This window comes from Hemitrygon akajei, chromosome 30 (assembly GCF_048418815.1).
Source record: "Hemitrygon akajei chromosome 30, sHemAka1.3, whole genome shotgun sequence".
NCBI classification, from domain to species: Eukaryota; Metazoa; Chordata; class Chondrichthyes; order Myliobatiformes; family Dasyatidae; genus Hemitrygon; species Hemitrygon akajei.
In genome coordinates this window covers 5,290,464-5,308,703 of record NC_133153.1, presented here as the reverse complement: position 1 = coordinate 5,308,703, position 18,240 = coordinate 5,290,464, and the positions used below count along the sequence as shown (strand labels likewise).

At 39.3% G+C, this 18,240-nt stretch overlaps 1 protein-coding gene across 4 annotated transcripts in view; it reads left to right on the top strand.

Moving 5' to 3' along the window:
• Positions 1-11,964, top strand: part of LOC140718767 (zinc finger protein 280C-like) — a 121,897-nt gene extending 109,933 nt beyond the window's left edge. For all 4 annotated transcript variants that reach the window (XM_073032895.1, XM_073032892.1, XM_073032893.1 and 1 more), the window contains 3 exons: positions 7,407-7,449; positions 8,308-8,369; positions 8,522-11,964. In XM_073032895.1, coding sequence (XP_072888996.1) covers positions 7,407-7,449; positions 8,308-8,369; positions 8,522-9,263 — 847 coding nt within the window. In that variant the 3' untranslated portion in view covers positions 9,264-11,964. The remainder of the gene's footprint in view (positions 1-7,406; positions 7,450-8,307; positions 8,370-8,521) is intronic.
• Positions 11,965-18,240: the final 6,276 nt, after the last annotated feature.

Here is an 18,240-nt window from a genome sequence, read left to right as displayed (position 1 = left end):
CACACCTCCAATTTTATCTTATTGATTGGAATACCCGTCTCCAAATAGCTTTTGTAGAAGCTATTATTCCAGAGGTTCACGTGCTTTTTTGAACCTAGACTGTGATCGTTTAAGCGGTGTACTTGGTACTGATGATTGTTTGTAATTAGTTTAGGCAGATTGTGTTTGTCTATTATTGTGACTTAGATGAAGATCAGACCACATTTTATGAGTAATTAATGCAGAAAACCAGGTAATTGCAAATGGTTCCCAAACTTTTTCTTGAAACTGTACTTCTGTTATATTCAGTTAAGATGTAATACTAATTAAATTAAAAGGAATTATCTGTTTCCATTGTAGTAATAGAATCTGTAACAGTTAGCTAATCTTTGTTTACAACATAATTAGAGTGAAGTATTTGCAAATAGACAGTAAATTAATGTTGTATAACAATCTTCAACAAACTGAAATATTTCCAAACGAAGTTTTGTTTTGCATTATTGCTTACAAATTTGATTATATTTAATATTTATTTATTTAGAGATGCAGCATGGTAACAGGCACTTCCAGCCCAACAAACCCACACTGCCCAGCTATACCACATGACTAATTAACTTACTAACCTGTACATCTTCAGAATGTGGCAGGAAACCGGAGCTCCCAGAGGAAACCCACACGGTCATGGGGAGACTATACAAACTCCTTACAGAGAGCAGCGGAATTGACCCAGGTCACTGGTGTTGTAATAGCATTATGCTAACCATGCCACCCAATATTGGAACATTGAATTATTAAGTTCTACTTAGCGAGAGAGTTCTCCACAATGATTCTAATTGCAGTTTACATACTGCCAAAGGCAGGTGTCAAGCAAGTACTGGATGTATTAAGTACTGTGATTAACAAACAAGAAATAGTCTACCCTTTCACATTCTTGCTGGTGACTTCAGTCAGAGCTTGAGATCTCTGCCCACCTACCATCAGCAAATTACCTGCAGTACCAGAAGAACCAACTCACTCAGCCACTGCAACACTACCATCAGTAATGTCTACTGTTCCATCCCTTGACCTGATTATGGGAAATCTGATTACCTGGCTGTCTTTCTCCTACCTGCAGAGGCTAAAGAGCAAGGCACCAGAGGTAAAAACAACAAAAAGGTGGTTATGGAAGGCAGAGAAGCAGCTTCAGTATTGCTTTGAGTTGGTGGACTGGTCATATTAAAGGACTCAACAGAGGCCCTAAATGAATACGCCACAGTTGTTACAGACTTTATAAGGACACACATCGAGGAATGTGCACCTAAAAAACAATACAACATCTTCCCAACCAGAAGCCCCGGATGAACCAAGAGACATGCAAACTGATGAGGGCTAGATCGGTGGCTTTCAGAACTGGCAATCGAAGGAAGAAGAACAGGTATGACCTCCAGAAAACCATCCTACATGTGAAGTGACAATTCCGGATCAAGCTTGAATCACAGAAGGATGCTCAACAGTTGTGGCAGGGCTTGAATGCCATCACTTCCTACAAAGCAGCATAAATGACAAGGTTTTGCTTCCGGATGAGCTCTATGCCCTTTATGCTCAGTTTGACTGACAGAACATGGAGGCACCTTCACGAGTTCCCCCAAAATCCCTCAGTGATTTTAGTCTCTGAGACTGACATGAGGGCATCCTTCAGGAGAGTGAACCAAGGAAAGCATCTGGCCCAGGTGGTGTACCCGGCAGACTATTGAAGACTTGTGCTAATCACTTGCTGGAGTGTTTACTGACATTTTCAACCTCTTGCTTCAGCAATCTGAGGTGCCCACCTGTGTCAAGCAGGCTTCAATCATACCTGTGCATAAGAAGAACAGCTATTGTCCAATAACACATACATTCACTGTAATGAAGTGCTTTGAAAGGCTGGTCATAAAACATGAACCCCTGCCTGAGGATAGATTTAGATCAGCTTCATCACAACAGGTCAACAGCAGATGCCATTTCATTGGCTCCTCGCTTAGCTCTGGAACATCTGGGCAATGAAGATGCATACATAAGGATTCTTTACATTGACTGTAGCTGATTATTGACTTCAGAAGAAGTAAACCAGAGGTCCATGAGCCAGTCATCATTGAAGGATTAAAGGTGGAGAGTGTCAGCAACTTTAAATTTCTTGTGTTATTATTTCGGAGGATTTGTTTTGGGAACAGCATGTAAGTACAATTATGAAGAAAGCACAGCAGCACTTCTGCTTCTTTAGGAGTTTGTGGAGATTCAGCATGGCGTCTAAAACTTTGACAAACCTCTATAGATGTGTCGTGGAGAGTATATTGACTGGCTGCATCACAGCCTGGTATGGAAACACCAATGCAATTAAAAGGACAGTCATACAAAAAGTGGTGGATATGACCCACTTCATCATAGGTAAAGCCTTCCCAATCATTGAGAACATCTATACGAAGCATTGCCACAGGAAACCAGCCTCCATCATCAGGAACCCCAACCACCCAGAACACGCTTTCTTCTACCTACTGCCATCAGGAAGAAGGTACAAGAAACTCAGGACTCACACCACCAAGTTCAGGAAAAGTTATTAGCCCTCAATCATCGTGGTCTTGGACCAAAGGGGTAACTTCGCTTGCCCCATCATTGAAATGACCCCACATCCTATGGACTCACTTTCAAGGACTCTTTACCTCATGTTCTCGATAATTATTGTTTGTTTATTTATTATTATTATTACTATTTCTTTCTCTTTGTATTTGCATAGTTTGTTGTCTTTTGCACACTGGTTGAATGCCCAAGTTGATGCAGTCTTTCATTTATTCTATTATTGATTTATTCAGTATGCCCCCAAGAAAATGAATCTCAGGGTTGTATATGGTGACATATATACTTTGATAATAAATTTACTTTGAACTTTTGCACTCAGCTTTCAATTCTCATCCACTTAAAACTAATCACTAAGCTCCAAGTCCTAGGGCTCAATATTTCCCTGTGCAATTGGATCCTCGATTTCCTCTCTTGCAGTTCCCAACAGTACAGATTGGCAACATTTCCACAATTACCATCAGCACAGGTGCACTGTATGACTGTGCACTTTGCCTCCTGCTCTACTTCATTTATACCTATGAATGTGTGGCTAAGTTTGCTGACGTCATCACTGTTGTTGGCCGAATCAAAGGTGCTGATGATTGGCATACAGAAGGGAGATAGAAAATCTAGTTGAAAGATGCCGCAGCAACAACCTCTCACTCATCATCAGCTGAGAGCCGATAATCATCAAAGAGCTGATTGTTGACTACAGGTGGAAGAAGCAGGGGGTCCATAAGCCCATCCTCTTGTAGGGGACGGGAGATGGAGAGGGTCAGTAATTTTTAAATATTTTGACATATCAGAGGATCTGTCCTAGGACCGGCACATAAGTGCCATCACAAAGAAGTCATGACACCAACTCTACTTTCTGTCATTTAAAACTTTGACAAACTTCTGTAGATGACAGTTAAGAGAATCCAGTCTATTTGCAGCATGGCCTGGTATGAAAACACCAATGCCCAAGAATGGAAAAGCCTACAAAAAGCAGCGGATGCAGTCCAGTCCATCACAGGCAAAGCCCTCCCCACCATTGAGCACATCTACATGAAGCGCTGCCACGAGAAAGCAGCATCCATTGTCAAAGACCACAGTTGTCTAGGCCTTACTTCTTGCCACTACCATCAGATAGGAGGTACAGGAGCCTTAACTCCTGAACCAGCATTGATAACTTCACTCACCTCATAGCTGAACTGGATCCTCAATCTATAGACTCACTTCCAAGGACTCTTTGACTCATGCCCACCGCATTAAATTTATTTATTTGGGTGATTGCCTTTTTTTGCAAATCGTTTGTTGTGTTACACCAATTTGTAAAAGGAACTGTTGAATTTTTTGGTAGCCCTTCAGTGTTGCTACTTAACTAAATATCTAAAGAACTCTGGCTGCAAGTATATTTTGTATCCAAGATGCTAAAAATTCCATGCTGCAGTCTTGCATCACTGCCTCATATAGGCTTCATCCAATACTTCAAAAACAATAATTTTCCTTTTAAATGGTTAAGAAAGTATTTGGGTTTGGAAGGGGAGAGAGCAATGCAATAACTGCTAAACCTGCAAAGTGACAAAATATACAGAGAGTGCCCATAAATTTGTGGTGTTGCAATGCAGTATCACGCAGGTTCTATGTTTTAACACTACCCAGAGTGTTGTCTCATATGACATTCTTGGCCTGGACTCCAAACACTCACATACCTGTACTTTATAATGGACAGTTGTTAATGGTGTGCAAACCTGTCCTGGTACGAAGCCCTGCTCTCACCTGACTCTCCAAAATTGTCCTTAAGGTTGGTATGGAGAGCCTTGAGAGTTCTTGCACTAAGGCTCCAGATCCTGATTTATCACCCAAGGATACAGAAATATATATTGTGTGCATCTACCTGTGCCAGAGGTGGTGACTTCCGACTGAATTAATTATTTGGAATCAAGGATGAACTTTTAAATTTATTTATTTTAGAGATACTGCATGAAACTGGCTCAACAAGCTGCAGTGCCTTGCAGCCCACCTATATCTTTCTTTAGCCAAGGTATAGGACAATTTACAATGACTAATCTACGTCTTTCGACTGTAGGAGGAAACCCACATGGTCACAGGAGAACATTACCAATTCCCTTCAGACAGTGCCAGAATTGAACTCTGAACTCCGACACCCCAAGCTGTAATAGTGTCATGCTAACCTCTATACTACTGTAACGCCTATATATATAATGGTTTATTGGCACAATGCAGAACAGAAAAACATCCGACAATTATAAAGAATTATATAAAAAGTTAGAAATTAAAGTACAGATATGTTCTTAAGTAAATACTTAAACTTGAGCATGTATTTACAACTTTCAATTCCCTGATTCTGACCACCTCATTTTTACCTTGGATATCCAGTACCTGTACACTTCTTGATGGGAAGTAGACTTGATCAGTTCCCCTCCATCATCACCCTCTATCATCTGGCAAAACTGATCCTCGTACTCAATATCTTCTCTTTCGGCTGCTCCCATTTTCTCCAAATTCAAGGAGTAGCTATGGGTACCCACATGTGCCCCATCTATGCCTGTCTTTTTGTTGGCTACGTGAAGAAGTCCATCTTCCAAGCCTTTACTGGTAATTCTTTCTGTGCTACGTTGATGACTGTATTTGTATTGCTTCTTGCACCCATGCTGAGTTGGTCAATTTCATCAACTTTGCCTCCAACTTCCACCCTGCCCTTAAACTTAAGTGTCCACAATGATTTTCCTGCCCACTTCTTAGTCCTGGGCGTATACAAGTGATGGTAGAATGCAATAAGAACCATGTTGCAGATGCTTTTAGTGAGTTCATAAACTCCCTAGGTATCTGTTTGGAAATTGGGGGGGAGGTGGGGAATAAACAATTTTTTTGTATAGCATGTTGTTATAACTGTTAGTATAATGCCCTTACAGTACCAACAACTGGGTTCAATTCCATCGCTGTCTATAAGGGGTTTATACATTCTCCCTGTGACTGTGTAGGTTACCTCCGGAAGCTATTGTTTCCTCCCACACTCCAAAGCTGTATGGATTAGTAGGTTAATTGGTCACATGAATGTGGTTTGGTGCTGCAGACTCATTGAGTAGGAAGGGCCTGTTACTATGCTGTGCCTCTAAAATGGTGGGGAAAATAAGATGATTGACTTGAAGCATTAGCTTTGTTTCTATTTTCACAGTGCTGTCTACCTATGGAGTACTTCCAGAATATCTGTTTCAATTTCAGATTTCCTGCTTCTACAGCACTTTTGTGAAGAATACCTTATGAGGAGACCATATGGAAGAAAAGGCCTTCTTCCTCATATTAATTAATAATTTTGAGAACTTTAATAATTTTTGGCTGACTGCAATTATACAAGAAGTACATTAGTGAGTCTGTAGGCTGTGGGAACAGTTAAGTTTTGGGATTAGTGAAATTATCCCCCCTGGTTCAAGACCCTGATGACTGATAGAATGAATAACTGTTTCTAAACATGTTGGTGTGGGTCTTGAGGCTTCTGTACATTCTTGCAACAGCAGCATCGTGAAGAGACCATGACCTCGGTGGTGAGGGTCCTTGATGATGGATGCTGCTTTCTTGCAACAGTATTCCATGTAGATGTGCTCAGTGGTGGGGTGGGCTTTACCAGCAATAACTGGGCTGTATCCACTACTTATTGTCGGTATTTCCACTCAGGGGCATTGGTGTTTCCACTCCAGGCTGTGATGCAACCAGTCAATATACTGTCCATCACACATCTTTGCAAGTTTGTCAAACTTTTAGATTTTTTGCCAACTTCTTTGCAATGGCACTTGCGTGCTTGGCCCAGGACAGGTTCTCCAAAATAGTAACACAGAGGTTACTATAAAGTTCTTGATCCTCTCCACCTCTGATCCTGTCATGAGGACTTGCTCATGATCCTCTGGTTTCCTCCTGAATCCAATTATCAGCTCCTTATCTTACTGACATTAAGTATAAGGTTGTTGTTATGGCAACCCTCAGCCACATTTTCTATCTCCCTCCTATATGCTGATTCATCAGCACCTCAGATTAGGCCAACAACAGTAGTGTTGCCAGCAAACTTGAATATGGCATTGGAGCTGTGCATAGCCACACAGTCATAAATGTAAAGCGGGGAGCTAAGCACACAGCCTTGTGTTGCACCTGTGCTGATGGAGATTTTGGAGGAGATGTCAATCTGAACTGACCAGGGTCTTCAAGTTAGGAAATTGAGAATCCAATTGCACAAGAAGGTATTGAGGTTAAGGTCTTGGAGCTAAGGTCTTAAGTTAGTTTTGAGGGGATAATAGTATTGACTGCTAAACCACAGTCGATAAAGAGCATTCTGATGTATGCACCTTTGCTGTCTATATGTTCCAGAGTTGAGTGAAGAGCCAATGAGATAGCATCTGCTGTGGACCTGTTGGTCCAGTAGGTAAATTGGGGCTGATCCAAGTTGCTTCTCAGGCAGGAGTTGATACGTTTCATCACCAGTCTTTCTAAACAGTTCATCACTGTGGATGTTAGGACACCAGTATAATTGAAGCATGTGGGTAACTGACCGCCAAAGTGAGAGGTTAAGATCTCAGTGAACACTCCAGTCAGTTGATCAGCACAGATCTTGGCCAGGTACCCCATTGGGTCTGGATGCTTTTTGTGAGTTCACCCACCTAAAATCTGCTTGCATGTTGCCCTCAGACTGAAATCATGGATCATTTGAGGTTGGAGGAGATCGTGATGGTTCCTCCATGTTTGTTTACAACACACTTCTTGTTTTAGAAATTGGAGCATTTCTTTTAGTTCATTGTTTTTTTTCCCTCTAACCATATAACTTAAAAGAATTTAAGGCAAATAATCTTTCTTTCACCTGGCAGGGGGAATGAGCAAATCTCCACACTTGAAACAAAGAAGACTGAGGTAATTTTGATTATTTATAGCTGTTGCACGGTGTGATCAAAACTTTGTATGCTGGCATGCAGAATCTTAGTCATGTGCCAGATAAGTTGCAAATGATTATAATGGCCTCATTAGCGATAGAAATCTAAAATGAGGGTTCAGTACCAGGCTAAATCCAATTACCAATTTGTGGAGTATTCTGGAGTTGCAACTATCCTGTAGTTGTATGACTGACTTATTTTTTGAGTATGCTGGATGAATTTATTTCTGGGTGTTTTCAGGCATGATTTTTTCACATTGAAAGTTGACAGCGTGCTTATGATTCAGTCACTGGGAGTTGCATGATTACGCTTCTTATTGGCTGGCAAATTAATATTTGAAGCTGATTGCTGACAGAACATGATGAAACATTTTGGAATTGCCCCATCTCCACAACAGAACAGATATAAAAAAATAGTTACTGAGGTTGCATTAAACAGACTGTGGGGAAAGTAAAATCCATGTAGGGTGAAGGATAGGGGGAGATTGATGTGTTGAACAGAAGAGTTATTGCATTAGGTATTACTTTGTAGGTTAAATTTAGTAAAATTTCATATTTCAATATAAAAGTGTTTAAACAACTGATGAGCAAGTAATGAGGCAATAGAAACCGTATTAAACCTTTATACTGCACAGCACAATATCTTCAAAAGTTGTTTATCTGAATGAGTAGATTAATTTTTTTATATTCCCTCTTTGCTGCAAGTTTTGTTTCCTTTACTTCAAAATACTATTTTAAAAAGTTGAATTTACAGTTGCATTTTCTTTTCTTGTCAAAATAGCATTATTATTATTTTGTTTAAAGTTCTTAAATGTTTCCATTTTTGTTCTAACTTTTAGGCAAAACCTTCTTTGGTATCATCTGATGCTGAAACCTTGGAAATTGGTTTATCTGCTGATGGGTAATGAGATAATTTTTCATTTTGGATGGATTCAATTAGTCTGTGCATGGATAATTTACATCTGAATTGAAAAGGAAATTTTATAACTTGAAAAAATATTTCTTGATCTTTTGAAAATATGAAACACAAGTTTTCTACTCTCTCTTTAACAGAAATGATGAGAAAAATGATCAGCCTTTAAAATGTGAGGCTGAGACTCAATCTGTGGAAGCTGTGCCTTCACCAAATTATGACAAATTAAGTGATAAACAAGACAAAGTGAACTCCAATGAAAATATACAAAGTAGTGAAAGTACGGAGAAAACAACAGATGGTCTGCTGTCTGAATTGACTACAGAGAAGGAATGTGATGCTGATGAAAGAGCTCAGGACAATTCCTCAGACCGAGTGCTCTCGCCTCCAAACACTAATGAAGCACAAGCTTTCAAGTCAGTTGACAATGATGTAGAAATTATTCAAAATGAATTTGAAGGAATTGATGCTTGTGATGAAACTAAAGATTGCAAGACTCTTACGGATTCACTGCAGAAATGTAAACAGACAGGAAACAAGGGAATTGATAAAGAAAAATGTTTTGAAGAGAAGAGTGATGATACAAATGTAGAACAGGATAAGGATCCCAAAGAAGATGTTTGCTTTGAGCAGTTTTTTAGGAGCAAGGATGAGCCAGAAGCTCTTGGTTCTGATGTGAGTGAGCAGGGCAGCATTCAGTTGGAACCACTTACTCCTTCTGAGGTTTTAGAACATGAAGCTACTGAGATTCTGCAGAAAGGGGGTGTGGTGACTGCCACCAAGAGAAGGGGAACAACTTCTGCTGAGGAAAGTAATAAAGAGACAACTCCTGCTACAGTACTGATAAGCTCAGAGCATCTTGATGAAAATGAAAAGAGCTGAAGTCTTGCATGGGGCATTGACTATCTTATTGGACTTGATTCACAGATACACATACACCAAGCACACGAACACATGTACTGTTAAAGGCTTTAATATTCTCATCCCTGTTCAAACTATAGTTCACATTCCCGTCTTTGAGAAAAACAAATGGCATGTGAAAAGAAAAGACTTACAAATCTGTAGAATTCTGTATAAAATTAAGCACCTTTATAGGTGCAGTCTTGGCAGGCTCTCAGCTTACCTATGTAAACTTTCAGTGAAAGTGGAATCATTATAAGAAAAAGCTTAGTTATGTCATTGTGCAGAAAAATCTAAACAGTGTGGCACAAGGTGACATAATACTGCTGTTACATATTATTTTTATTAATCATTGCAATAGAGATAGATTGTCTAGGATGGGTTACATGGTAAACCAAAGTGCAGTTCATTCTTTCCTTTTACTGTAGTAAATAGGATATGTTGTGTTAAGTAATGCTTTATTTGTATTGGCATGTATCTTTTGTTGTTCAGCAGTTTATTCTGCTTACGGCAGTAGACACAAGGCAGGAACTGCAGAATATGTAAGATTTTTTTTAAAAAACTGCAGTACTTTATAGTGCCAAGCTAACTGACTATAAGAGGAAGAATAAAGCTGCTTAAAATTATACTGAATATTTTTACTACATATTTGGTAAATAGTACTTTGCTAGTGATTGGCATTGTCTTGCTTTGGTGTACAGTTTCTGCAGAAAACAACAAATTCCTATTTAAGTATCCAAACTTTAGACTTGATTCTTTAGATGTGGCTAATTTTAATTTTGTTATAAAGGTTGTTTAATTTTATGAGTACCCAATTTGGAAGTAAGAGCTCCCTAAAGCTGATGATATTTGTTCATTTCTGCTAAGTGCATTTTTGCTAAAGACTAATTGAATAAAAAATATAAAACAGCATGCATCAAAAGTTGATGAATTTACAGATTTTCATATAGGATAACTACTTTTTAAATCACTCTTCCAAATACTTTTAGTCCTTGTGGGGAAAACCTGAAAATATTTTTTATCCATCTATCAATAAAAAAAGTACTGTTATATAGAATAATTTTACTTAAAAGGACCTCCAGATTCAAAGTCACAAAACAATAAAACTCATAAAATTCAATTCCTTCTGCATTCTGTAACATACTGAACAGTTGCACTTTCCAGTTAATAAAATGTGAACGATTTTTATTTATGTTCTTTGATTAAAATGGAATAGCCCCTATCCTTTCTTTATAACATGCATTTCCAAAACCTACCTAAAGTGACTACATTGTCAGAATTTTGGATGCCCTCAGACATTTATATTTATATTTCATTAATTTGTAGTCACAGTATCAATATTTTTTGCTTGATTTTTTTTTTTGCTGGCTTTTTAACAAACCTCCCACATCATCTTTTGCTTTCCTTTGATCAGAGGTAGACTTGCCCTTTTTTTTTCCATTTTTGCCCTTCTGAGCTTCTACACCTGAAAGTCTTCTCACTCAGAATATTAGTTGGTCATGGCTTTTCCTTTTCCTTCTAAAAAAAAATGTCTTCAGTTGTTGGCAATTACCCAAGCTAGTTCATATTTCAGCAGCTTTGGAATTCATAAGCTGTTGCCTTTTAAACTATTAGTTGCAATTGTAATTACAAGAAAAATCTGTTGCAAGATGTATTGCAAAGTATTGGTATTGGTAGAATACAGCAAACTCATGCCCAGTTTTATTGACTTCACAACCACATTTATGACATTTCATAATCAAAATTCCTATCATATTGCAAAATTTGAGATCGGTTATTAATGTTGTAAAAGCTATTCCATTTAGTGAAAGATTGGTAAATGTAATTTAATTACAAACAGTCCCCTGTAATCTGTAAAATGTTAGTTTTATTTCAAGCTATTCTGTACAACTTACTGGATGTGGCAAGAGAAGATGCTCAACTGTTTTTATTCCATGTGGACATTAGATTTGTTTGATTGTAGTTATCTACCAGGTCCTTGTGGTTTAACATGTGCAGTCTACTTTGTAAGGGAAAAAAGAAGTGAAATGCAGTTCCATCTAATATAATTTCCTTTACACAGTTAATTTATAGCAGGGTTGTAAATATTTTTGTATATGTTTTAAATGATTAATTTAGAAATTGTTAGTACTTTTAAGACTAATCACCATATATGTATGTTGGAATTATGTTGATCTTTAATTGTCATACCTCTATAAATCTTCTTGTTCTCCAGGACACTCGCACTTCAGTTTATGATTTGTTCATGAATGTTGGGTATAAAACACAACTGTAAATGAAGCAGTGTGCAACTGAATAAATATTATTGATGCCCATGCTTGTGAATGTTGGCAAATGGACAAGTGCCAGATTTTAGACTAATTTACATTACTGGAGAAGCTCCAGTTGTCAACAATTTGGACCTCCAAAGTACAAAAGAATGGCAGCACACAGTGCAAAGGCTTTTCCTTTCAGTGTGACTTTATTTAATGCTGGTTAACTTGGATGAAGAGATATGTTTTCATTTCTGCTGTTGCTACTTTTAGTTCTGGAATTCAGTTGATTCCTATTCAGAGTAAAGTTACTGTACACAGGGAGAGTGGAAATAATGGTTTGTATACTTTTCTTCTTGTAGAAGTTTAATGTTACTTTAATGCCAGTGCCTGCAAGCTCAAATAAAGAAATTGCATCTAATGACTTGTAATTGTGTTTCCACGTGTCCATCTTATATTTTTCAATAGTTTATCTGCTATAAGTCCAGACATCCCTCCAGAGCTTTATTTAAAGACCAAGTTTCATATAACAACCTAAATATTGGTAAACTATTATTGTACATTTCAGCTAACCTAATTCTGTCGAACAGAGAGATGGCAGGAGCCTTTCTCTTATCTCATTGTTGCCACTTTCCCACAGGCCAGAAATTTAAAATTAAAAGAGTCAACACAGAAGAATAGTGAACCTCCAGTTGATTAACTATATTATTGATGCTCTGGGTTTTCATACCAATATATTACTGTAGATTACTGCATTCCTGAGATTTTGTTTTCTAGACATGTACTAACCCTACCTTTCTAATCCCAAGTATTATCACTTGATCTTTTGATATAAGGCCTTTGGCAATTCATGTGGCATGCTGAAACTTCTTAAATATTGTGATGCTTCCAACACCATCTCAGGCAGTGCTTTCCAGATTGCAATCACCCTATGGGAGAAAAATGTCTTTACCATATCTTACTTAACCTTAAACTGTTGTTCTTAGACACCTATACCAGAATCAGAATCAGGTTTATTATCACCGGCATGTGATGTGAAATTTGTTAACTTAGCAGCAGCAGTTCAATGCAATACATAATCAAGCAGAGAGAAAAAAACCATAATAAATAAACAAGTAAATCAATTACATATATTGAATAGATTATTTAAAAATGTGCAAAAACAGAAATAATGTACATTTTAAAAAGTGAGATAGTGTCCAAAGCTTCAAAGTCCATTTAGGAATCGGATGGCAGAGGGGAAGAAACTGTTCCTGAATCGCTGAGTGTGTGCCTTCAGACTTATGTATCTCCTACCTGATGATAACAGTGAGAAAAGGGCATGCCCTGGGTGCTGGAAGTCTTTAATAATAGACGCTGCCTTTCTGAGACACCACTCCCCAAAGATGTCCTGGGTACTTTGTAGGCTAGTGTCCAAGATGGAGTTGACTAGATTTACAACCTTCTGCAGCTTCTTTCAGTCCTGTGCAGTAGCCCCTCCATACCAGACAGTGATGCAGCCTGTCAGAATGCTCTCGAGGGTACAATTATAGATGTTTTTGCGTGTACTTGTTGACCTGCCAAATCACTTCAAACTCCTAATAAAGTATAGCCACTGTCTTGCCTTCTTTATGACTACATCGATGAGAAACATTTCTTCTTATGTATTCTTTCTAAGCAGAATGTATTTTGGGTGTCTACTAAATGCCCCCTCAGCTCAAAGGAAAACAAACTCAATTTACCCAGTCTCTCTTTGTAACTGAAATTCTAATGCAGGCAGAATTCTGGAGAATTGCCTCTCAATGCCTCCAGTACAATCACATCATTTCTCGTGTGCTGTCCAGATCTGCACAGAATATAATAGCTGTGGTCCAACCAACGTTTAATAAACTTGTACCAAGACCTACCTGCTCATAAACTTACAGTATATGCTGCAGCTACTGAAGGCAAGCATTCTATATGACTTCTTCACCATACATACCTACCGGTACTTATGCTGCCACTTTAAGGGATACATTAACTTGTACATCAAAGTTCCGTTATTCCTCAATACCAGGGCTCTAACCTTTATTGTGCTGTATATGTCCTACCCCCTAGACCTCCCAAAATGCTTCACCTCACACATATCAGGGTGAAATTCCTTCTGTTATTTCTCCCAATTTACCAACTGATCAATGTCATTCTGTAACCCACAGTGACCCTAGTCACTATCAGTGTCACCTATTTTCATGTTGCCTTGAAACATCTATAATAATATAAGCTGTTTTACAACAAACAGCAAGGATCCATGGGTACAGGCCAACAGTTGCAAATACAATCTTCTGCCATCGCCTTTGACTTCCTATTATAAAGCCTTGTCTGCATTCAATTTGTCCGTTTACCTTTTGGACCAACCTAGCAATTGGGACTTTGTTAAGTCCATATAAACCACATCAACTGGCCTCATCATCAAAACTATTTAGTTACCTCTTTAAATGAAATCAGGTTGGATTTCCCATCAAAAGTTGACCATCGGATTTTTTTCCAGTAATTTCCTTACCATTAAATTTAGTCTAACTGGTTACCTTCTGCCCTTGAATAAAGACATCACATTTGCTTTCTTCTGGTGATCTGGCATCTCACCTGTGGCTAATTAAGATCTCAGTATATCCATCACAGTCCCTGCATTCTACACCCTCAGCACCCATAATAGCTGGGATGCATCTCATTGGGCACTGGTGCCTTCCATATATTGTAGGGGATTTCAACCAAGCCAGCTTGAAGAAGTCTCTGAATAACTACCACCAACATATCACTTGTGGAACCAGAGAAGCCAATTTACTTGGCCACTGTTATACCACCATCAAGGATGCTTACCGTGCCATCCTATGCCTGCACCTTGGAAAAATCTGATCACCTGTCTGTACTATTACTCCCAGCGTAAAGGCAGAGACTAAAGTCAGCAGCACCAGTGGTGAGGACCAAGAAGATATGGTCAAAGGAGGCAGAGAGGCACTTAGAGGAGTGCTTTGACTCAGTGGTCTAGATAATATTCAGGGATTCATCTGCAGATCTCAATACACAACAGTTGTCATTGCTTTCAGTAAGACCTGTCTGGATGAGTATGCCTTTGAGAACATTCTCGACATACCCAAACCAAAAGCCGTGGATGAACCAGGAGATCCAGAGTCTCCAAAGGTCATTAAAGACCGGTGATCTGGAACTTTACTAGAAGTCCAGTTACAATCTATGGAAGGTTATTTTAAGAGTGATAAAACAATCCTGACTGAATTTAGAAATGGAATTAGATGCACGTCAGCTCTGGCAGTGTTTGCAAGCCATTACTTCCAAGGCAAAACCTAACATCTTGAATGGCTGTGATGCTTCACACCCAGATGAGCTTATCACCTTTTATGCATGCTTTGAAAGGGAGAATGAAACTACACTGGTATGAATCAGGTGACCCTGTAATCTCTGTCTTGAAGATCAATGTCAATAACAGTTATGAGGGTGAATCCCCCTCCCCATCCCCAATGTATCCCCATCCCCTCCCTGATGGTGCACCTGGTGGGGCATTAAAAACCTGGTGGGGACTAGAGTGTTCAAGAACAACTTCAATATCTGACAGCTGCAGTCAGAGGTTCTCACCTGTTTGAAAAGGGTAACAATCATTCCAGTGAATCATGGTCTGAATCTTCTTGGATGTGCTTACTGAGCAGATTTAAGTAATGGAATGTTATTTAACATTTTGAACGTGGCCCAAATAAAGCATGCAAAATATAATGGAAGGGTTACTGTTTCATTTATGTGTCTTGGGTGGGAGCAAAATGTAGTTTGCATGATCTAGACAAAGTTATGTAATAAATCTCGGCAGTTCATACATTTGTTGACCAGAAAGAACTATGACAAAAATGTAGATGGGCTCATTTGTAAATTTGCTATAACAAAAAAAATAGTGGAGATAATGAAGACACTTGATGAAGCATACAGCAGGATATGGATAAGCTGCAGATATGGGTGGAGCAATGGCAGGTGGTGTTTAGATTCAGATTTGTTTGTTATATTCACCAGGGTAGAATTAAATTTCTTGTTCACATAAACATGGCAATGGATAGATAGATACTTTATTCATCCCCATTGGGAAATTCAACATTTTTTCCAATGTCCCATACACTTGTTGTAGCAAAACTAATTACATACAATACTTAACTCAGTAAAAATATGATATGCATCTAAATCACTCTCTCAAAAAGCATTAATAATAGCTCTTAAAAAGTTCTTAAGTAGTTTACTTAAATACATTAAATGCAATCAACCCCGGCACTTTAACATATCTTACTCCTGGCGGTTGAATTGTAAAGCCTAATGGCATTGGGGAGTATTGACCTCTTCATCCTGTCTGAGGAGCATTGCATCGATAGCAACCTGTCGCTGAAACTGCTTCTCTGTCTCTGGATGGTGCTATGTAGAGGATGTTCAGGGTTTTCCATAATTGACCGTAGCCTACTCAGCGCCCTTCGCTCAGCTACCGATGTTATACTCTCCAGTACTTTGCCCATGACAGAGCCCGCCTTCCTTACCAGCTTATTAAGACGTGAGGCGTCCCTCTTCTTAATGCTGCCTCCCCAACACGCCACCACAAAGAAGAGGGCGCTCTCCACAACTGACCTATAGAACATCTTCAGCATCTCACTACAAACATTGAATGACGCCAACCTTCTAAGGAAGTACAGTCGACTCTGTGCCTTCCTGCACAAGGCATCTGTGTTGGCAGTCCAGTCTAGCTTCTCGTCTAACTGTACTCCCAGATACTTGTAGGTCTTAACCTGCTCCACACATTCTCCATTAATGATCACTGGCTCCATATGAGGCCTAGATCTCCTAAAGTCCACCACCATCTCCTTGGTCTTGGTGCTATTGAGACGCAGGTAGTTTGAGTTGCACCATATCACAAAGTCCTGTATCAGTTTCCTATACTCTTCCTCCTGTCCATTCCTGACACACCCCACTATGGCCGTGTCGTCAGCGAACTTCTGCACATGGCAGGACTCCGAGTTCTGATGTGTACAGGGTGAACAGGACTGGAGAGAGCACGGTCCTGTTATATTACAATAATAAATATAATAAGTTCAGCGTCAAGTTGAAAATAACAGAATGGAGCAAAGATAGTAGTAGAATCTGAAGTACAGTAAGAAGTATTGCTGAAGTCACAATAATAGACAATAGACAATAGGTGCAGAAGTAGACCATTCGGCCCTTTGAGCCTGCACCGCCATTTTGAGATCATGGCTGATCAATTACTATCAATACCCAGTTCCTGCCTTGTCCCCATATCCCTTGATTCCCCTATCCATAAGATACCTATCTAGCTCCTTCTTGAAAGCATCCAGAGAATTGGCCTCCACTACCTTCCGAGGCAGTGCATTCCAGACCCCCACAACTCCCTGGGAGAAGAAGTTTTTCCTTAACTCTGTCCTAAATGACCTACCCCTTATTCTCAAACCATGCCCTCTGGTACTGGACTCTCCCAGCATCTGGAACATATTTCCTGCCTCTATCTTGTCCAATCCCTTAATAATCTTATATGTTTCAATCAGATCCCCTCTCAATCTCCTTAATTCCAGCGTGTACAAGCCCAGTCTCTCTAACCTCTGCGTAAGACAGTCCAGACATCCCAGGAATTAACCTCGTGAATCTACGCTGCACTTCCTCTGCAGCCAGGATGTCCTTCCTTAACCCTGGACATTTCATACCGAGCCCTGTGGCACCCCACTAGTCACCACCTGCCATTCCGAGAAACACCCATTCACCGCTACCCTTTGCTTTCTATCTGCCAACCAGTTTTCTATCCATGTCAATGCCTTCCCCCCGATGCCCTGAGCTTTGATTTTACCCACCAATCTTCTATGTGGGACCTTATCAAATGCCTTCTGAAAATCGAGGTACACTACATCCACTGGATCTCCCCCGTCGTAACTTCCTGGTTACATCCTTGAAAAACTCCAACAGATTAGTCAAGCATGATTTACCCTTGGTAAATCCATGCTGGCTCGGCCCAATCCTATCACTGCTATCTAGATATGCCACTATTTCATCCTTAATAATGGACTCTAGCATCTTTCCCACCACCGATGTCAGGCTGACAGGTCGATAGTTCTCTGTTTTCTCCCTCCCTCCTTTCTTAAAAAGTGGGATAACATTAGCCATTCTCCAATCCTCAGGAACTGATCCTGAATCTAAGGAACATTGGAAAATTTAAAGGAGATCTGAGAGGTAAAATTTTCACAGTTAGTAGTTGGTATCTGGAATGAGCTGGTGGAGGCAGGAAGAAAATTTAAGTATTATCTGGACATGGAGGGATATGGAGTTAATGCAGGCAAGTGGGATTAGTATGGATAAGCATGTTGGTCAGCATAAACACAGTAGGTCAAAGGACTTGAAAGAGCAACAAACGTTCTACAACTGATTTGTACCATCGTACATTGTATCAGAATACAACAGAATTAAGAAGTTGAAAAGGGATCAATGGTCAACAGAGGATGGAGCAACTCCTTGATTCTACTGCAGTATAAAGTCCTAAGGCACTGAGGAGAAAATTAAATAATTTTTTAAATGCAAAGCATCAGCAGTCAATCTTCATTAATTTAATTAAAATCTGAAAACAGGTTGTGCATTTATCAAGAATTTATCCTGTGCTCACAGGGACTAATTATGATCCAATATTAAATTATTTTGTAATAAATACTACC